General features: G+C 53.8%; 2 protein-coding genes across 2 annotated transcripts; both read right to left on the bottom strand.

Moving 5' to 3' along the window:
- Positions 1-8997: 8997 nt before the first annotated feature.
- Positions 8998-14059, bottom strand: LOC149913211 (uncharacterized). The gene is made up of 8 exons (XM_090130485.1): positions 13066-14059; positions 12871-12932; positions 12303-12456; positions 11846-12102; positions 11561-11646; positions 10928-11052; positions 10271-10382; positions 8998-9965 (listed from the first exon to the last, which is right to left on the bottom strand). Exons 1-8 carry the CDS (start codon positions 13184-13186, stop codon positions 9413-9415), a joined length of 1470 nt encoding a protein of 489 aa, XP_089986611.1. The 5' UTR covers positions 13187-14059; the 3' UTR covers positions 8998-9412.
- Positions 14060-14461: 402 nt separating this feature from the next.
- Positions 14462-20727, bottom strand: LOC149913212 (uncharacterized). The gene is made up of 4 exons (XM_090130321.1): positions 20518-20727; positions 19791-19953; positions 19174-19270; positions 14462-18886 (listed from the first exon to the last, which is right to left on the bottom strand). Exons 1-4 carry the CDS (start codon positions 20725-20727, stop codon positions 18442-18444), a joined length of 915 nt encoding a protein of 304 aa, XP_089986447.1. The 3' UTR covers positions 14462-18441.
- Between the last annotated feature and the right edge of the window lie 845 nt (positions 20728-21572).

Here is a 21572-nt window from a genome sequence, read left to right on the forward strand (position 1 = left end):
GATGGGGATTACTGTGCAGATAAATGTTTTTGTGGAGTGCTCTGTAGAGTCCTTTGCAGACAGATAAGCGGAATCACGAAGATGGATTGTAGGGACCCATCCTAGGAATGATCCCGTTTGTCTGACGGACGCAGGGACGAGGCAACTGGGAGAGCTCCAACAAGAAAATCCCCGCACCGTGAATGGACAGTGCGAACAGTAAAATCAGTAGTTTGGAAGAAAGCAGGGGTAAATAGTGGGTGTCAGCTAAGGGGAAAGGACGGTCCTGGCTATGTGGAGATCGAGCTTGGAAGATATTATTTCCATGGTGAACCAGAGCCTGTACCCTGGGAATATTAATGGAAAGGTGACAGTCGCAGATCAGTTAATGGGGGTCACACAGGCCCGAGTACCCACAAACAACAGAGAGAAGTGCTCCATCCACCAATAAAAAGACCTAGTAGGTTTCCCTCCTTTGTCGGGAGGTTAATTCCCTCTGTAGGAGCTGCAGAATTGGAAATGGCTGTAGCAATCATCTCAGCAGTTATGAAACACCTGGAAAATGAAACATGGGATGCTGTGAGTGCCCTATAAGAAGAAGTCCAAAGGTGAGCCATGGTGGCATTACAAAACAGAATGGCTTTAGAATGGCTGGTGGCTGCACAAGGAAGTGTTTATGCAGTGGTAAATGGAGTTGTTGATATGCAGTTGTTGAGCGTATCGAAACAGACAGAAGTCAGATACGGCACCAACCTGAAATGCTGCATAAAGTAAGCCAGGGTGATGTCAGTTGAAAGCAAAATGACTTCCTGGCTTCCCAACTTGGATTGGTTAAAGAAGTTCCGTGTGGGGATAGTGTATGTGCATGGGAACTGTGGAATCCTGGCCTGAAGCTCTGATTGATCAGCTGAGGCGAGCACTGAGTCAGCTATGGGAGCACAGGTGAAGGCAGTTCACGTGTGTGACTTGAAGGGGTGGAACCTGGCTCCACGTCTCCTAGATGCCTTTGGACGGTGACTGCAGCTGTGGGATCTCTCTCTGGAGGTCCCTCCTCTGGGTGTCTTTTTTCTGCAGGTCCAGGGTGTGGGTAAGTTTTCCATTCGTTTCTGATTATTCTTTTGCAACGTGACAGCCCTTCTGCTGTATTCTCTCTGAAGAGCTGCCTAATTTCTCTGTATACTTGTCGATTGTACATCTTTATTCTTGCTGATTATACACTTGGCAAGCCAGGCAGGCCAAATGTTCTAAAACGTATGTAATGTCTTCTCTGTGTAATTCCTATACGTGGGCCGGGGGGTGAGCATTACTCCCCTGGACAAAATGGTTTCAGGACAGATCCCAGGATTTCTAGGGTCTCCCATTTATGAACAGTTAGAACAAGAAGTTGGCATATTGACGGGAAAAAAACTTTTTCACATTCTCCAGTAGGACGGGTTCAATAGACAATGACAAGCCTCGTGAGTCAGCGGACGCGGTTGATCAGGAAAATCAAAATCAGATTCCAAATCAGACCTCGAAGCTCCTCTTGCAACAGATCCCCTAGGGATCCATCCTATTACAACCCCAAAACCTGAAAAGATGCGGGATAGACTGGGCCCTCTGCCCAGACTCACTTGCACATAACAGCCCAGCCACACACAGCAGCTGAGTTAATGGACCTGGTACAGCCGTTCCAGCAGAAACCTGGAGAGAGCGCACCGACCTGGTACTGAGACTGCGGGACTCAGGGGCAGGGAGCGCTACGGTTAGTGGGCTACTAATATCCAGATTGGCCTCCATGACTGTGCACCTGCCCTTTGGCGGAGATCATACGCAGGCGTCCAGTGCGTTACTGAAAACCATTCTGTAATCAGTTCCTGGCAGCATGCGTATGGCACGGCCAAATAAATCAGGCACACCGTTACATGTACAGGGCTGTGCTCCTCCATGGAGGACCTTCCAAATCACGTCTGTGACTTAGGCATAAGAGAAGCAGCTTATGAAGATTTGTTTGACAGCCCTGAGATGGTTAGATTTTCAGCAGGGATGAGAGACTTGATTTTACAGCAAGCCCCTTCCCATCTGTATGGCACTTTTCTCTATCCTGAATCCCCTGGCGGCCTCAGAAGCAGTGGTCCAGCAGGCTGCCCAATTAGTGGCCGTCCTGGGAGAAGCAGAGCGCCTGTGGACTAAGCACAACATTCAGACACTAGAAGAAGCCCAAGTCCTGCCAGTAATTAAAGCGAGGATTCCAGCTGTGTGAACTCCTCAATCGGGACCCATCAGGGTTTCCTGGAAGCAAATGTTTAATGTTCTAATTTGGGCCGGGGTCCAATTTGCTAAAATTGGCTGCCGGACCTATCAGGTCCTCCTCCAGCTTTGGAAACAACTAAAGGACAATCAAACATTTCAGAATTGCCCCAAGAAACCTAGGGTAAGAGATACAGATAGATTACCAAGGACAGCGTGGAATCTAGAAGACCTTATAGTCCCTAATAGGAAAAAGAAGCCCCCTCAGGCCACGATGCCCGAGCCACCGGAGACATAAGATTTGGCCACAGCCCCATTTATGGCATGACAAGGGATGTAAGTCTACATAGGCCCTATGTAGAGTTAATGATTTTTTGGTCCCGAAAGAATATTCAGGGAGTTATGGCATTGGTGGACACAGGAGCGGAAACATCAATAATAAGCAAGTTTGCTGATGATACGAAGTTGGGAGGATTGGCTGACACACCCGAAGGCTGTGCTGCCATTCAGCGAGACCTGGACAGGCTGGAGAGCTGGGCAGTAAGAAACCAGATGAGGTTTAACAAAAGCAAGTGTAGAGTCTTGCACCTAGGGAGGAATAATCGCATGCACCGGTACAGGTTGGGGGATGAGCTGCTGGAGAGGAGCTCTGCGGAGAGGGACCTGGGTGTCCTGGTGGACGACAGGTTGGCCATGAGCCAGCAGTGTGCACTTGTGGCCAAAAAGGCCAATGGCATTCTGGGGTGCATTAAAAAGAGTGTGGCCAGCAGGTCGAGGGAGGCGATCCTCCCCCTCTCCTCTGCCCTGGTGAGGCCTCATCTGGAGTACTGTGTCCAGTTCTGGGCTCCTCAGTACAAAAAAGACAGGGATCTCCTGGAAAGAGTCCAGCAGAGAGCCACAAAGATGGTGAAGGGCCTGGAGCATCTCCTCTATGAGGAAAGGCTGAGTGAGCTGGGTCTGTTTAGCCTTGAGAAGAGAAGACTGAGAGGGGACCTGATCCAGGTCTATAAATATCTGAGGTGTGGGGGGCAGAGTGGCGAGGCCAGACTGTTTTCAGCAGTGTGCGGAGACAGGACAAGGGGAAATGGCCAGAAGCTGGAGCATAGGAAGTTCCGCACCAATGTGCGCAAGAACTTCTTTAGGTGAGGTGACGGAGCACTGGAACAGGCTGCCCAGGGAGGTGGTGGAGTCTCCTTCTCTGCAGATACTCAAGACCCACCTGGACGCCTACCTGTGTGACCTGGTGTAGGGAACCTGCTTTGGCAGGGGGGTTGGACTCGATGATCTCCGGAGGTCCCTTCCAACCCCTACGATTCTGTGATTCTGTGATTCTGTAATCTACAGAGATCCAACTGGATTTGATGGCGATAGAGTGACGATTGGAGGTTTTGGGGGACAGCCCATTCCGGTCACCCAAACGTGGTTGAAACTGAGGGTTGGGCGTCTCCCACCCTGGTAATATAAAGTGTCTATTGCCCCAGTCCGGGAATACATCGTGGGCATAGATATCCTACGGTGTCTGGCTCCCCAAACGACTGTGGAAGAGGTCAGACTTAGGCAGGGATGTATTACTGTCTGGGCAGTGCAGGCAATATTGAGAGGCCATGTGAGTCATGAACCTATTTTCCTGCCAAAATTGTGCCAGATTACTAATGTAAGACAGTATAGGCTCCCGGGGGGGCAAGATGAAATATCGAGAATGGTGCAGGAATTAGAAAAAGTGGGCATCATAAGAGCTGCCCATAGCCCATATACCTCCCCCATATGGCCAGTGCGAAAGTCGGATGGCACGTGGAGAATGACAGTGGATCACAGAGAATTAAATAAGGTCACGCTGCCTATTCATGCGGCCGTACCCAATATTGCCTCCGAATGGACCCGTTAAGTAGGGAGATAAAAACCTATCATTGTGTTCTAGAGTTAGCAAATGCATTCTTTAGTATTCCAATTGCTGAGGGATCGCAAGATCAGTTTGCGTTTACGTGGGGAGGCAGGCAGTGGACCTTTCAGGTCCTGCCACAGGGGTACATGCATTCACCAGCGTATTGCCACAGTCTAGTGGCGCGTGACCTGGCTGACTGGAAAAAACCTGATGATGTTAACTTACATCATTATATTGCTGATCTCCTGCTGACATCCGACTAATTGGAGGCAGTAGGACAAGCAGCAGATTCACAACTACTCATCTGCAGGGAAGAGCTATAAATCCTCAGAAGGTGGAAAGTCCAGGCCTGTCCGTAAAATTCCTGGGGGTGGTTTGGTCAGGAAGGACCAAAGTACTACTCAGCACTGTAACAGATAAGGTTCAAGCATTCCCAGGCCCTACAACATCAGAGCAGCTGCAGGAGTTGTAAGTATATTGGAGCACTGGCACTCCTTTATACCTCACTTAGTGCAGCTGCTGAGGTCATTGTGCAGACTAATGAAGAAGGAGCAGCTATGGGACTGGGGGAAAACAGAACAGGATGCTTTCTCACAGGCAAAACTGGCAGTTAAACAAGCCCAGGCATTGGATATATTTGATCCTCTCCTCCCAGCCGAGTTGGATGTTCATGTCGCTCAAGACGGCTTTGGTTGGGGCCGGTGGCAACGCCAGAGTTCTGTTCGGACCCCCATTGGTTTCTGGTCTCAGGTCTGGCACGGAGCAGAAGATACAGTATGATTGAAAAACAGTTATTGGCTGCCTATTCTGCATTACAGGCAGTAGAGCCAATAACCCAAAGGGCTGAAGTTATAGTTAAGACCACTCTGTCGATTCAGGGGTGGGTGAAAGATCTGACCCACCTTCCTAAGACAGGGGAGGCCCAAGCACAAACAGTGGCACGATGGGTCACCTACCTCAGCCAAAGGAGCAGTCGATCCTCATCATCATTAAAAGGAGAACTCCAGAAGATCCTAGGCCCAGTGACGTATCACAGTGATGCACCAAAAGAAACACTGGTTTCCAAGAGAGAAGAGTCCCATTCAGAAGTGAAAATATCCTATCCCTGAAGATGCCTGGTACACAGATGGGTCCAGCAGGGGCAACCCGAGCAAGTGGAGAGCGATAGCATACCATCCTTCCACTGAGACAATCTGGTTTGATGAAGGGATGGTCAGAGCAGCCAATGGGCAGAACTGCAAGCCGTGTGGATGGTTATACCCAAGGAACCCGGTGATGGTATCCTGAATATCTGTACAGACAGTTGGGCTGTGTACCGGGGGCTCACTCTTTGGATTGCACGTGGGCCACCCAAGAATGGACTATCCACGCCCAGCCAATCTGGGGCAAGGACATGTGGTTAGACATATGGAATACAGTCAAACACAGGACTATATGTGTCTACATGTTTCTGGTCATCAGCCCCTACAGTCACCGGGAAATGATGAAGCTGACACGCTGGCCCGAGTTCGATGGATTGAGAATTCACCATCTGAGAACATCGCCCGTTGGTTACATCAGAAGCTACGGCATGCGGGACAATAGACAATGTGGGCAGCTGCTAAAGCATGGGGGCTGCCCATACAGCTACCTGACATCGTCCAGGCATGCCGGCATTGCGACGCTTGCTCTAAGATGAGACCAAGATCACTGCCTGAAACGACAGCCCATCTTGCTAGAGGACACAATCCTCTCCAACGATGGCAGGTCGATTACATTGGGCCCCTTCCTCGGTCTGAGGGGGCGAGATATGCTCTGACCTGCGTCGACACTGCAAGTGGGCTACTGCAGGCCTATCCAGTACCGAAAGCAAACCAGGCATATACCATCAAGGCACTGACTAAACTGATGTCTGCCTACGGGACACCTCAAGTCATCGAGAGCGACCAAGGGACTCATTTTACTGGTGCAACGATACAGCGCTGGGCAGAAGAAAACAACATCGAATGGCGATTCCACCTGCCATATAATCCAACGGGGGCAGGCCTCATTGAACGTTATAACGGTATTCTTAAGGCTGCCCTGAAGACAGAATCCAGGTCCCTGCAGGGCTGGAAGAAAAGACTGTATGAAACCTTGTGGGACCTGAATGAAAGACCCCGAGACGGCAGACCCAGTGCCCTGAGAATGCTGCAGACAACATGGGCCACCCTGCTTAGGATCCAAATTACGGGCACTGATTATCAGGTAAGACCCCAGATTGGTAATGAATATAATCTTCTGCTCCCTGCCCCTGAGAATTTAGAACCAGGCACCCATAGCATAAAATGGCCTTGGAAGGTGCAGGTAGGACCCAAGTGGTGTGGCCTACTTGCACCTTGGGGGAGATTGTTGGAGGTGGGAGGCTCAGTAGTTCCTCCAGTAATAGGTACATGGCCAACTGATATTGTGGTCAACACTCCGATCTTCACTGCTAAAGGGACCCCCATCGTGTCCCTGTGGCAGATCAGGACACCTCCTTTGGTGCCTGATTTAATTATGCAGCCGCAGACATCTGCCCAGAAGGTGTGGTACAAGCGAAGTGTTGACCCAGGATAGAAGGACGGCCTGTATCTTGCCCTGGAGAGCAGACCTTCCCCTCCTGGTACCCTTGAAACATCTGTATTACTCCCCGTGAGTCTTTGAGCCTTCAGGATCACCGCAAGGAACGAAATGCCTTCAAAGCATTCCAGTGTTACGGTCAGATCACGTGCGACACCCGGTGATGCTCTACATGGGACTGATGGAACATAGGACAGACCTGCACCTCACGACCACATGCCTCCAGTAACAGCATTGAGCACTGGCCCATAAAAGAATTTGGACATTCACCGATTGTCACTCGTCTTCAATTGTACCAAAATGTCACGTAGGAAATTGTCTAAGTGTCGTGACATATCAGAACTCTGTATTAGGAAAAGCTTACCCTTTAGTCAACCTGATCATTGGTTCATGCCATGAAGGGGTGGAGTGTATGGGAACTGCTGAGTCACAGCCTGAACCTCTGATTGATCACCTGAGGCGAGCACTGAGTCAGCACAGGTGAAGGCAGCTCAGCTGTGCTGCTGGAAGGGGTGGAGCCTGGCTGCACCTCTCCTAGACCCATTTGTGAGCTGACTACCAGTGGGGAAGGGTCTGTTCTGAAGATCCTCTCTGCTGGAGTTTCATAGCGAGCCCAGGATGCGGGTAAGCATCCTATCTTTTCTGCTTGGGTACAATAACTGCATAGCCAAGCTCTCTGGTATATCTCATAACTGTAACATCTGTACATTCATTGACTGTACACACAGGTGTGAAAACCAACTCTGCTCACCTCTGCCAACAAATATATGGATTTTGGAGTGCTCAGAATCACAGAATGGTTGAGGTTGGAGACGCCTCTGGATCATCTCAGCAGACTCAGGGCAGGGTTCCTGGGACCAGGTCTAGACAGCTTTTGGAGATCCCCAAGGAGGAGACCCCCCAACCTGTCCAGGCAACCTTTGCCAGTGCTCTGACATCTGCACAGCACAGAAGTGCTTCCTCATGTTCAGACAGAACCTGTGTTCCAGTTTGTGCCTACTGCCTCTTGTGCTGGTACTGGGCACCACTCCAACGAGCCTCTCTCTGACCTCCCTTCAGGCCTTTATAGACATTCTGCACTTACACATCCCAGCTCTCTCAGCCTCGCCTCCTACAATGGGTGCTCCAGGACTTTCATCACCTTGGTAGCCCTGTTCTGGAGTCTTTCTTGTACATTCAAGTGTCTATCATATTGGGGAGTCAGAATTGGACCCAGCACTTCAGGTGCAGACTCACCAACACCGAGCACAGGGGAAGAATCACCTCCCATCACACGCTGGCGATATTTTGCCTAATGCAGCCTAGGAAGCCCCCAGCTTCTTAGTGGCAAGGACACAATGCCAGCTCGTGTTCCACTTGCTGTCTGCCAGGGTCCCCAGACTCTTTCCTGCAGAGCTGCTTTCCAGCCGAGTGCCACCAGCATGCACTGCTGCCTGGGGTTGTTTCTCCCCAGATGCAGGACTCTGCACTTCTTAAGGAACTTCCTGAGACTCTGTGTAATGAAGTTACTACTTGCGGCCTGCGGGGAGAGACCCTGCCCAGCTGAAAGCGGCTGGTTGGGTGAGCCCTGCCAGGCCTGATCTTAGCCCTCTGCCTGAGGAGTTTGAGTGGTCCACAAGCCAGATGTGGCAGCCTGGCTGGTCTGCCTTGGGGCTGCGTGGAGCGGCTGCACTCAGCCCTTGAGGGAGCTCCTGAACCTTCGCTAAAGCTGGCTGACTGGCTGGGGAAGCCTTCCGAGGCCTGAAGCCTCCCGGCCGGCCAGTTGGGCCAGGCCGAAAGCCGGCTGGCCGTTCAGGGGAGCACTGCCAGGCGGAAGGCGGCCGGCCGGCTGGCCCGTGGAGCTCTGCATTTGCAGATCTCTCCAAGCCGGCCAAAGGGGCCCTGCCAGGCTAAGAGCCGGCTGGCCGGTCAGAAAGGCACTGAACGGCCAAAGGCTGGCTGGCTGGCCCAGGTAGCCCTGCCAGAGCAGATAGCTGCTGGCCACGCGCTCCACGCCAGAAGTGGCAGCCTGGTTGGTCTGCCTTGAGGCTCCGTGCACAGGCTGGGCTCAGACCTGGACTCGGACGGGCCCGGGTAGCCCTGCCAGGCCAAAAGCCTCCCTGCCGCTTGGAGGGGCCCTGCCAGGCCAAAAGCCGAGAAGCTTGTGATCCACATAAGACAGAAGAGACGCTGGATTTCCTTTGGCATCCAGGAAAGCACCGTGAGACGCTCTGACGCCCTCTCGCAATTCTTTCTCCCTCCAGCAGCACAAGAGCTGGCGTCAAAAGGCGCAATGGCACTGTCACAGGCGTTCTGGAGGTTTTTAAAGGATAGGCCCACGATAAGGCTTTATTGACAGTTTTCCCCTCTACATTTCACTCTAGATCTCCTTGTTGGCCTGGAGAAGGGAAGGCAGCGGGGTGACCTCATTGCAGCCTTCCGGGACATAAAGGGAGCCTACAAACAGGAGGGGAGTCAACTCTCTGATGGTGTAGCTAATGGCGGGCCAAGGGGAAGTGGTTTTGAGTTGAAGATTGGATGTCAGATGGGATTGTTCTTTCCAGAGAGTGGTGAGATGCTGGAACCGGCTGCCCAGAGATCTCGGTTGTGGATGCCCCGTCCCTGGAGGTGTTGAAGGCCAGGTTGGAGGGGGCCCTGGGCAGCCTGGTTTAGTTGCAGATGTTGATGATGCAGATGGGATTGATGCATCTGTTTTGCAGCCTCCAGTGGAGCTCTGTGTGTCGTGGGCACCCCATGCCCGCATCAGCGTGGGTAGGGTGTGCCCTTCCTGTGGGGTGGGGCTTTGGTCTTCGGAGGCTGATGCTTGGGAGACCCCGTTTCTTCCCAGATGGGTGGCAGCAGTCCAGGTCGGGTGATGGGAGACTTCTCAGGCAGGCTGGACTCACCACTAAGTGGTGATGCTGCCATCTGCCCCGGTACTTTCTGCACTGGCCTGATCTTCTTTGCCCTCTGCCTGAGAAGTTTAACTGAGTCACAGGTCAGTGGGAGCCTGGATGGTCTGCCTTGAGACATCGTAGACTCAGCCCTTGAGGAAAATGATCTTGGATCTTTTGTGAAAGCTATTATTGGCCTCAGGGCGATCTGATGGGCTGAGGCCTTGGCTTTCTGCAGTTTCGGCACCGCACCCTCATGATGGGCTTTTTCTGCTCCCTCTAGTTCTTCAGGGAATCTCACATGTTTGGCTCCCGGTGCTCGGTGCAGCTCTTCCCGGCTTGGTGTGCCTGCCTCCCCCTGCAGCTGGCAGGTCAGCGGCTGCTCTTGGGCTTCAGGCACTCTCTGGATCGCTGGCAGCAGACTGAAAGGGCAGAGCGGGAGGGGTCCGCGTGAGTGGCTGATGGCTTTGGGGCCGCATGCCGCAAGCCTGAGCCAGGAGCCTTGGCTGCAACGCAGCCCTCCCCACAGGCAGCTCAGCGGCTGCCCCGTGGCTCTCCTGAGATGAGGAGAGGGGCCAGCCCTGTGAGCTGGGGGGTCCCCATCCCAGCACGTGGGTGCTGCGTTCAGCACAGTTGGGCGGCCACCAACAGTGACCCTTTGGGGCAGGGAATGGGCTCTCGTTGGGTCACCCCCATGCGCATCCCAGCCCAGAGCCTCCAGCCTCACCTGGCCTTGGAGCTCTCCTTCAGCAGTGAGCTCCTTATCCTTCTGAAGTGCTCTCCGTCAACGCTGTCTGAGCTCAAGCGTTTGATGAAGGTTGGACGGCTAGCAAATCTCACTGGAATGGAGAAGGCAGAGGAGATTCACCGTAAACCCTTTGGCTCGCTCACAAGGGGTGCTCAGGCCTGTTCCCAGAGCAGCCGAGAGGGCCGCTCTGCTCCCCCCACCGCTGACATCTGCACCGCCCTCGGACCCTCCCTGACACCATCCCTGGCCCCACTCCTCCTCTCTGCAATTCAGCTCTGTTTGGGGACTGCAGTAGTGACGCTGGCTTTGGGAAAGAGGAGCTGGGTGGTGATGATGAGGTGGCAGAGTGACTTTTGGGGACTGTATCCTTCCACTGGGGGAGGGCAGGGCCTAAGATCCGCACATCCTCCTGCCATAGCCAGGGATGGGGGGGCACGTCACGCTCAGCGCCTTAGTTTGGGAGAGGCCAACAATTCCTTAGTTTGGGAGAGGCCAACAATTCCTCATGGGAAGAGGCCGTGCTGAGCTGGCGTGAAGCTTTGACACAAGTCAGAGCCCTTGGCTGATGTTCAGCAGGGGATTTCCCATCTCAAGTATGCTGCCCGTGCCGCGGAAAGGAGCTGGCAGCTGCTTTACCTTTCTTGCCCTGGCCGAGAGGTGGCAAAGTCTCTTCTTTCTTTGGTTTCTCTGGACCAGGGAGGCTTCGTGAGGACTTGTGGTTTGTTCCGGGCGGTGGCTTGGGAACAAACTCCATTTGAAACCTGTACGTGAGGAGAAGACAGCAACCGGTGTGACGCAGTGCTCCAGCAATCCTTGTTGCTCTCTGGTTGTCTGCTCCCAGGCACACTGTCATGCTGCATTAAGCACACGACTTTCTAAAGTCTTCAGCAGCATCAGTCGGGATAAGTGAGGGGGAAATAGTTTCAAAAGGCAGGAGGGAAGATTTAGATTGGATATACAGAACAAGGTTTTGACAGAAGGGTGGCAGGCACCGGAACATCTTGCCCAGAGAGGTGGTGGTTGCCCAGATGGGCGCTCAAGGTCGGGCTGGACCGGGCTCGGAGCAACCTCATCTGGCGGTAGGTGTCCCTGTTCCCTGCAGGGGAGTGGGACGAGGTGCCCTTTCGGGGTTCCTTCCAGCTGAAATCCTTCCATGACTGTGTGACATATGCTCATGGGCAGGACAGTCGTGGACACAAGGAGCAAGCGTGATGGAATGAGAGCTGAGCAGCTGCATCAAGCAGCAGCTACAGCCACCAACATACTCACTTGGGAAAGACGACAGCGCAGCCAGAGAGCACCAGGGAGGCCACCGGTGCCATCCGGGACACCACCGTGTCCAGCAGCCAGGGGGCCTGCAGGGGAGAAAGGGGGAGGATGTGGGACGTCCTAGTCACGGCTGAGGCCCTGGGGACACGAGGAGCCCAAGGCTGGGAGAGCTGACAGCAGCACAGCACTTGTACGGCCCGAGCAGCTGGCCAGCTCCTGGTGGGCCGTGTGCGGGCACAGCAGGTGTCACAGCTCTGCCTGGGTCACGGAGAAACTACAGCTCACCTTGAAAGCAGCTCTTCTGAATTTCTCTTTCCCTGACAGCTTCTCGAGGAAGTCATAGTAGAATTTCATTTGGAAGGTCAGTCCGTCAATGAGGAGCACGCCGATGTCCTTGAGGACAACGGCAACGTTCTCCCCATTCTGCAGGCAGCCGGAGAGCAGGGACACGGTGCTTTGAATGCAAGTCCGGAGTGTCTGCCAGCTCAGAGAAGCAGCTGCGGCCACCTTGCTGTATTTCAGCGGCTCCACCTTCCTAAGGACTGAAAAATGCGAGGGACGGAGTTGATGATACGGTTGGTTTTCCACAGGTGCTTCCCTAGAAGTGCTTTAGGTGGACATCAGGCAGAACGGCCCCATATTTGGACGGGCTGCTCAGAGGGAGAGGTTTGCTTTTGAGAATGGAGGTGGTGGCCGTTTGCCCTGTCCGTGAAGCCAGCAGAAGTTTAATCCCCCCTCCTACCTGGCAGGGACTCCCTGTGGGCCTTGAGGTGGTGCGTGGCTATGAGGTTTGTAGCCAGGTGAAACATGGGCCACCGCAGAGTCACCGTCCCGTCCTCAGTCCGGAAGTCTTTGGAGACGGTGTCAAAGAAGCCAAAGGTGGGAATCCAGACCCCCTGCAAGTGGAAGAGAAAGGAAGGGCGGAAGGGTTATGGGACGGCTGGAGGAAGAGCCGGAGGGGGTCCAAGGTAGGGACAGCCCTCTGCCGCTGTTCAGAGGCACAAGCCAGGGCATGGGGAATGGCTTTGGGAAGGGGCTGCGCAGTCCTCTCCTTCCCCTCGCCCTCCCAAATGCAGCACAGCAGGCAGGGCAGAAGCAGCCTCGTGGGATCCAGAGGCTTCCAGAGACCGGGATCAGCCCTGAGATACGACAGTGCCCGGCACAAGTGATCATGCAGGATTTGCAGGAAGCCCGCGGGATGCCCAGGAGAGAAATGTGGGGGGAGTTTCCTGCTTTCTGTGGAGGGGAAGACTCAGAGGAAGTCCAGGCTGAGCTGGACGGGGAGAGGAGGAACCCGACAGCCAACACACCTTCTGCAGCAGCAGCTGCTCCCGTACGTAGGCGGCCACCGCATCCCAGACGGCAACTCGCTCTGGAGGGCAAAGGAAAAGCAGGTCACACTCTGCATCTGCCGCTTCCCGGCACCGCTACCGCTGCCAGGCAGGAGCGAGGTGGCAGATGGAAAGTGTCGTCTGCGTGCCAAGGTTGGCTGTGGACCCGTGTACCTTTGGTGTCGGCGCGTGTCGGTCTGGAGGCACGCCCCGCTGCGGGGCCGACCTCGCTCATCCTGTTCCGCCTCGTGCCCGCGGCTTGCTCCTTGTTGGCGCCAGCCATGCCGGAGCTCATCCTTCAGATGCGTCTGCTCTCTGCCAGATGCTCCTTCAGGATGCAGGACCCACCGCCGTGCTCTGCCTTTACACCCCTCCCGGGTGCCCGTGTCACAAACGTCGCCACGGCGACGCGATGACAGCGTGGCCGGTGCTGGCCGCTGCCCATTGTGACGCTGGCACCAGCAGCCTGCTGCCCGGCCCGGCTGGGAGTGCCGAGCCCTCTCTGTTTTCTCTCTCTTCTTTTCCTTGCTCTCCATGCGGTATTAGTCGTTTTCCTTTAGTGGCCGTTGCCTGAACTGATCTTCAAGCAGGTGATAGGGAAACGAGGACTGTTCCAAAGTTCTCTACCCGTCTAGACAACATCTAACGCTGATGACCTGTTGTCAGAAAGTGGCTTAGTTTTGCCTGGAAGTCGTGGACTCCTTGTTAGAAGGCTCCATAAATTACCCGGCATTGATCCTCTGCATCATTGTTGTGACTCCATGGCTCCCGCGACCCTGCCGGGCAGGTTGGGCTTTGTTTGGGGGATCGCAGAGATTCGCTTTCCTCACAGCCTTCCAAGCGGGATGAGACATTTCACGTGGACATTGTGGGCAGGATCACCTGAAGGAGGGGAAGAGGAATGTAGAGGGGATATCGGCTGAGTTGAGAAAGCGGGACGTTGGATAGGTCACCCAACAAACTCTACGACCTGCGCCCATGGAGGTTTTCAAAGTCCAACAGGGTCCAGCCTTGAACACGCTGTTCTGGCCCAGTCCTGGCAGGTTGGGCAGCACACATTCCCTGAGTTCCCTTCCAGCCTGCATTACCTTGTGATCCTATGACCTGACGGTCTGTTGCTGATGGGAAGAGAGCAGATGTTTAGGGGGCATGGAAAATCACCATCCAAGAAAAGATTTTAAAAAGAAGAGATTTATCATAACCTAGTATGAACCATTCAGTGCAGAGATTGAGGGACATCATGGCTAATCTGTACAGGGACAGTCTGGGGGGTACCTGGCAGTATGCGAGTCAAAAGAGATGGCTTTTGTTGTTGTTGTTTTGTTTTGTTGGTTGGTTGGTTTTGAGGCTGTAGGTGTGAAAGATGTTATGTAATATCAATAAAACTGGAACAAAGAATTGAAGAGAAAGATCCAATCAAAGAAAATGTGCCAACACACCTCTCAATTTCTAAAATGCTTTGGGGCCTGCTTTCTCTCCTTGTTGGAAGTACCAGTCTTTGAGGAGATTTACTGTGCCATGTTTCCCAGAACTGTGTTTGGAGGACACAAATGCACTGAGGTGCTGGGACACAGGCAGCTGCTACCCCTGCTTGGTCTCACCTCTGTATCTGATCTCCCTCTCCCTGCAGGTGTTTCCAGCTCTCCTGAATAAGTGACCATGGCTAAGGACGTGTTTTCTGCAGGCAGTGTGGACGTCTGCCCTTCCCACTGCTCTCCAGATTTCCCCCTCCCTTTGCTCTTTGTTCTTTCAGATCCCTTCCAGGTTATCTGGTCAGTCTGTGATCTTCAGGGAGTTGGAAATTGGTGCCATCTCAACAGTCTCAGGAACTCTTTGATTGTATTTACATGACCCCTTCCTTTCTCTGTCAAAAATACTTCTTGCAGCGAAATTCCCCATGGAAGGCAGACAGCTTGAACATGGCATCCAGCTGAGGAGAGTGTTTTCCTGTGCACTGAATCGCATCGTGTTGATTCCCGTTTGTTGGCAACAAGGAGGAATCCCTCTGTGCCCATGTGCAGCTGGTTCTCTGAGGAAAGCAGGTGGGAGTTGATGCAAAGGAAAAGCAACACTGAATTAATGACTTCAAAGGAGAAGACTGATGCGAGGAAAAGGAATGAAAATCCCACGGGGCCAATGTGAGCAGTAAGGGGCTTGGGGAGGCTGAGGAGAAAGTTTGTCCACACAGTGAAAGAGCAAACCTCGTTAGGAGACGCCGTGGATGAATATGGCTGCAAAGTGCTGCCTTAATGTGCTATTAATACCGGGGAAAATATAAATAAATACATAGACTCATTAAGTGTACTTTGGGCTCTTCCTCTCTATGTGCACTCCTGATAGCTCTCCAGCTATCTGTACAGGTTCTGAAGACTTGAGGAAGGAAGACGTCAGGAAGGCGCAAAGCACTTGAGGGCTCTCTGAGTTGCAATGGTCTCCTTGGGGTGCTTGGTGCTGAGCCCATCATCCTCCGGTGCTGAGAGAAGATTGCACAAAGTGCTCAGGAAGATAAAGCTGGAAGGAAGTTTCCGGGAGTATGAATGGGCCCCGCTGAGAGCCATTGCCAGCACAGCCCCCAGGGACTGGTTAGAGCAGATAATTGGAAGCCATGATTACAGGGAGACCAAGGCACTGTGCTGGTGGCTGTGATGCTGAGAACAGCATCCTTTGCCTTATGGAGCAGAAAGGCCAAGCCCTGATGCCCAGACCTTTGGAAGGGAGATCCTGTCCCTTATGCAGGATAAGACGATTCCTGGGGCAGTGGGAGCCTTTGCACGGGGCACAAGGAGGCCATGAGAGCTCAGTGCCACGAGGACAGCGTGTCCCCTCACAGTTCTCCGTGCCACAGACACCATCCACAGCCTGCTGGACAGAGACCTTGGCTCTGTCAGGGCCTTCCAGCGCTGCCAGCCCCTCAGCCATCTCCACCACGTGCTGTCCTACACTGTCCCATGCAGTCTGCACCCGTTTCCTGCAGGACGTCGGCACCAAGCCTGCTTCCCACCGCAGTGTCTCCCTGCCTGGACTGCTGCCTCTGACCTCAGTGGTTGTTCTTTGAAACACAGAGCTGTGGGCTGATGGCAGAGTGCCTCCGGGTGACCTCAGGCACCACAGCACTGCCCTCAGAGTGATCTTTCTTTCTTTCCTTTCACATCCAGCCTGGTTTTCCTTTCTCGTGCTCTTTCCCACCACCAGAGAAAGTGTCATCACCTCTGAAAATGGCTTTCAAGTTGTCATGGCTACAATTGCACTCATGTGAGCTTCTGCTTCACCAGGCCTAAGTCCAGGCCTCTCTGCTTGCTTACCCCTGGCCCCAAACAATCCTGTTGCAAACCTCTGTTGGATCTGCCCCATTCCTTCCCACTCTTCCAAAGCAAAGAGCCCCACGCTGGCTCACACTCTGACCAATGTTGCCATGCTGGTCCTGAACCAAGGGCTCTATCAAACACTGTTACTGGGCTCTTTGTGTCTGCTGTAGTTTCCACACCAATAAGTAGGAGGCCTTACTTCCTCCAACGGGGAACCTTCCTCTGCAGAAAAAGTCCTCTGAACATCTGTGAGTCTCTTCACCACTTCCTTTTCCAACTTGTTTCCCTATGATTGTTGTTGTAGAAAAGCTTCCTGCCACTTGACATCCTGAAGGCCATGACCTGTACCAGCAGGAGAGACAGGATAGGGTCATGCATCTCACTCGGCGCCTGCTGTGTTGTGTGCTCTGCAGTCTGTACACTGGACCTATCAATTCTGTTTGTTAGCATCCCAACCCCAGGAGATACAGAGCCTTACAATCAGAATCATGGGATCACAGCATGGCCAGCGTTGGAAGGGACCTCAAGGATCACGAATCTCCAACCCGCCTGCCACGTGCAGGGCCACCAACCTCCCCATTTCATACCAGAACAGGCTGCCCAGGGCCCCATCCAACCTGGCCTTGAACACCTCCTATTCTAATTGCTGTATCAGAATAATCTACGCCTAGTTGTTGGAACCGATTGTAATTATCCCCTCCTCTTCTTGCGTATGTATAACCTGTCTCCAAAAACATCCTTAAGCTGCCACTTTGTGGTGTGCAAACTAGGAGGGGCTACCCCCTCTGCACCCAGCGTGTGTGTGTGCAGCACTGTAATAAAAACGGGCACCTGCTTTGTAACTACTTTGTGGTTTTTTGGCTTGTCTTGTGCTTCTTAAATGAGGAATTGCAGTTGTTTCACTTGGAGCCTGCGTTCCAGGGAGAAGAGCATCCCTGTGAGGCTGATGGATCTTGTTCAGTGCACCAGTGATGGGAACGGAGCACAGGGCCGTTTTCTGCAAGACCTTTCTTGCGTTTTCTTCCACCTCTTTCCGTGTGGTCCAACAGCCAAAGGGTTTCCGGACAAGAAGAGAAACTCTTCTAAAAAATAGGGCGGTTCTTCTCCCGGATGCAGACCCTGGGGATGGTTTGAGGTCAGAACGCTGAGGGGAGGCAGCCATTTCTCTGCCTCTCTTTATCCCTTCCCTACAAGTCCCCCAGCTGCAGTGTTTTGCTCCTACGCTGTGCCAGCACCTCCCCAAAAGCCTTGTCTTCCCACCAGGGATCTAAAGGAGCAGCGAGCTGGAAGGAAAAAGTCTCCTCTCTGGCCTCACACTTAGCTACACCTTTCAGCTGCTGCAAAACCATGGGCTTTGCTATGCTCTGTGTGTCACCGCCTTGCAAAATGAGGAACTCGGGGTCCCAGGGCTCCAAGGAACGTAGCCACCCCATCTGTCAGAGCCAAGGGGTCTTGGAAGAGTCCCCATCGTCCCTCTGCTTCTCTTCAAGGAGATGGCACTGTCTCGCTCCTATTATCAGAGTGAGAGGAGGTTCTAATCTATGGATACCTGACGGCGAGATTAATCCACAAAGGGTAGATGTGAGCCCGTCCAGTTTATTGCAAATGATGGTCACCTGGGGAGATGGGGAAAAGAAGACGGGCGATAGAAAAGATAGTTCAGATGTTGATCTCCAGATGTTGATCTTCAGTGATGGGTCATCAAGGGTTGCTGTTTGGTTGACGACTGCACAAACTTATTTATGAGTCCAAAAGAGGTCGAGTCAGCTCTCTTTGGAGCGACAGCTCAGATCCAAAGTGGTCGAGTCAGCCTTCTTTGGAGTGGCAGCTTCTGGCTTTAGGATCTCAGCAGAAACTCCTTTGTTCCCATCTTCTGGGCCTTGCCAGCAGATCAGATGGAGCAGGGAGGTGCCCACCTGCATCCTGTTTCCCATGAGATACGATGGTGTCCTTCCCCACTTCTCCCATGCCAAGCTGGAGTTTCTGGTCACAGGCCAGATATTCTGCCAGTAAACACTCCTGAGCCCTTTTCTGAAGGCAAACAGCTCCCAGGAAACGCTTTGAAATGTGAAATCGTCCACAAATTGATGTAGGTTGCCACACGGACACTTCTCATCTCCCTTATAAGTCAGAGTCTTATTGCGAGAAGTGCCTCAGAAAGCCAACTTTCAGCCAAGAACAAAGAAGGGTTCAGGCAGGCACCCAGGAATGGCACAGACAGGAATCGCAAACCTGTCTGTCAGCCTCAGGTGGGGCTCTGCTCCTCCTGGGCACCCCACGCCCTGCTCAGCGTGGGCAGGACTGGACAGGACATCCCATACTGGGGAGCCCCACTTTGATTTTTGGTGGCAGACTGCAGAGATCCAGTCCTCTTGTGCATCAGTGGCACAGCAGCAGAGGCACTGCAGGCGCGCTCCTCGGGCAGGCTGGCCTGAGAGCTGGAGGACCACAGGGCCGCCAGTGATGTTTGTCGCAGGGCTGGGGCTCCGCAGTGGGTTCCAAGCTGTGCCTGTGCCTTTTCCCCTCCAGTGGGATCTTTCACCGCGCCGTGTTCTTCCTCTTTGCCACTTGGAGGGCGCGCTGCCTGTGCTGGACCCATCTTTGATCCTTTTCTTACGGTGGAGCATTTTCCCTTCTCTTCCTGGGGCTCCTCTTGGGCAGAAGATGCCCCCGGGATCGCTGGCAGCTGACTGAAAGGACAGAGGGGGAGAGGTCTCCCTGAGTGGGGGATGGCTTTGGGGCCGTATCCTGCAACCCCGAGCCTTCCCTACACATAGCTCTGGGGTTATGCTGGTGCTTTCCTGAGGGCTGGAGAGGGGCCAGCCCTGTGAGCTGGGGGCTCCCAGCAGCCCCATCCCACCCCTCCACTGCTGCATTCACGTGCCCTGAACAGTGCCTGCCTGGCGCTGGGGAATGGGCTCTTGTCGGGGTGGGGAAACACAGCGTGCAGATCTGTACCCTGAGCCTGCAGTCTCACCTTGCCCTCTTCTTGTCCTCGCTTGTTCCCTCCTCAGACTCCACTAGAAAGGTGACGTGGATCCAGCTGGGGAGGGGTGGCAGTTCAGGAAATTTCCCTGCAATTGAGAAGGATGGATCTCGTCAGAGGAGACTGACTGTGGACCTGCTGGCCCGGTGACACGCAGGGGTGCTCAGGTCTCTCCCAAAGCACCCGAGAGGGCTGCTCCGCTCCCCTTGCAGATGCAGTCTCCCTCTGTGCCCTCTGTGCCTCGTGCCCAGCTCCTCCTCCCCAGGCTGCAGCTCTGTTTTGGGACTGCATTAATGGCTTTGCTTTGGGAAAGAGGAGCTGGGTGGTGCCTGTGAGGTGACATCTCATTTGGGGGCTCATTTCCTGGGGGAGAGGACAGGGCCGAGGACCCCCCCGCTCTTGCCATCCCCTGGGATGGGAGCACCTGTGGGAACGTGGCAGCCAGCATCTCAGATTTGATGAGGACGACGTGTGGTCGGGAGGAGAGGCAGTGCTGAGCTGGTGCGAATGGTTTCACAAGTCAGAGCCTGTGGGTGGTGGTGGGATGGGGATTTTGCCATTGCGTGTTGGTTGCGTGTTGAATGGAGAGGGACTGGCAGCTGCTGTACCTTTCTTCCCCCGGCCAAGACGTGGCAAAGGGACTTTTGAGGCCTTGCAGGGTTTCCCGGGCGGTGGTTTGGGCGCAAACTCCCGTTTAAACCTGTACAAAAGGAGAAGACGCGGTGTGAGCCAGGGCTCCGGCTGCCCTTTCTGCTGGCTGGGATCACCCTGCTCACAGGCAGATTCTCAGCTCGCCCGAAGGCCATCCTTCCCCAGGATCGACTGAGCCCCAGTACCAAGGACTGTCCTGGGAAACGGAGTCACCCGGCCACCATGGGATGAAAATGTCACCTACATCCCTTCATCTCTTCCCCCAGATGTACCTCTCGAGAGAAGTCAGCCTTTCCTGAGTTCCCTAAGCACCGTGACCTGTGACCTGAGGTGTCGGCGAGCACCAGGGGAGCCTGGCACGCTGCCTCTAAGGAAGCATGGAGTGTGGAGCAGGGTGGATTCCCGTGGCCACATTCCATGACCGCCCTGCAAGGATGGGGACTTGATGACACTATTGGAACAGATAAGCCATCCTGTTTTCTTGGCCCACCCTGAGCCAAGGCTTTCCACCTTACGTGTTTTCAAGTAAACCCTGCAGGACAAAGGTATATTTGACTTGGGAGACTCAAGCTCTACCTGAAAGTAGGAAATGGTATAAAATGGCATGAGAGAGAAGGAATACGGGGGGTGGAAGGATGCCACAGGCAGTGGGGAAGCAGGGGCTGCAGCCACAAACATCCTCACCTGGGAAAGACGATGACGGCCTGAGGAGGTCAGCGAGGCTACAGCTGCCATCCGGGACACCAGCATGTTCAGCAGCCAGGGGACCTGCAGGGGAGGAGCAGGGAGGATGCGGGACGTCGTTGTCACGGCTGAGGCACTGGGGACACGAGGAGCTGACGGCAGCACAGCTCTCGCACGGCCCAAGCAGCCGGCCAGCGCCTGGTGAGCCATGTGCAGGCAGCTCTGGGCTCGTGGGACTGCCCAGGCCACGGAGAAACCTACAGCTCACCTTGAAAAGAGCTTTCTCCAGGTTCTCCTTCCCGCTGATCCTCTCCAGGAAGTCGCAGTAGAACTTGACGTGGACTCTCGTTCCCTCGATGAGGAGCACTCCGATGTCCTTCAGGACAAAGGCGATGTTCTCCCCCTTCTTCAGGACGTGGTGCCGAATATGCAGGCCTTCCCAGTCTGCCGGCTCGCAGATGCGGCCGCGGCCACCTGAGAGTATTTGAGGGCCTCCACCTCCTTATGGCCTGGAAGATCACACGGCAGAGTTTGTCATGCGGCGGCTCTTCCACGGCTGCTTCCCAAGTGCTGCTTCTTGCAGTCACGCCCAGGACAGCCCCATATTTGCACGGACTCCATGCAGGGAGGGCGAGGTTTGCTTTCGCAATGGACACAAAGTTGTTTGAAATCTTCATCTGTTTCTTCCTTCTCAATAGAATATGCAGTAGCTCTCAAAGAATAAGCTCTGTGCCTAACGAGGAGACCTGCAGTTTTACAGTTAGAACTATTTTCTCCCAGCCAACGGATTTCTTTTGATCACATAGAAAACATTTACTCTTTTCATAGGTGACTTTGGGAGGTTATCTCAGTGAATACTTTTAGCATAACAACGCAAAATTAATCATTAAAGTGTCATGGTTTTATGACACGGCTCCCCAGCCTTCAGCTTTAGCATAAAGCCCTTGGTTTTGGACACTCACCCTCTCACTCATTTGGTTCATTAGGGAGAAGCAGCTCAGCACCACGCAGCCATTCACCCACTCTCCACAATGAGATGGGGGACAGAATCCAAA

The sequence above is a fragment of the Phasianus colchicus genome, chromosome 40 (assembly GCF_987193195.1).
Source record: "Phasianus colchicus chromosome 40, bPhaCol1.hap1.1, whole genome shotgun sequence".
NCBI classification, from domain to species: Eukaryota; Metazoa; Chordata; class Aves; order Galliformes; family Phasianidae; genus Phasianus; species Phasianus colchicus.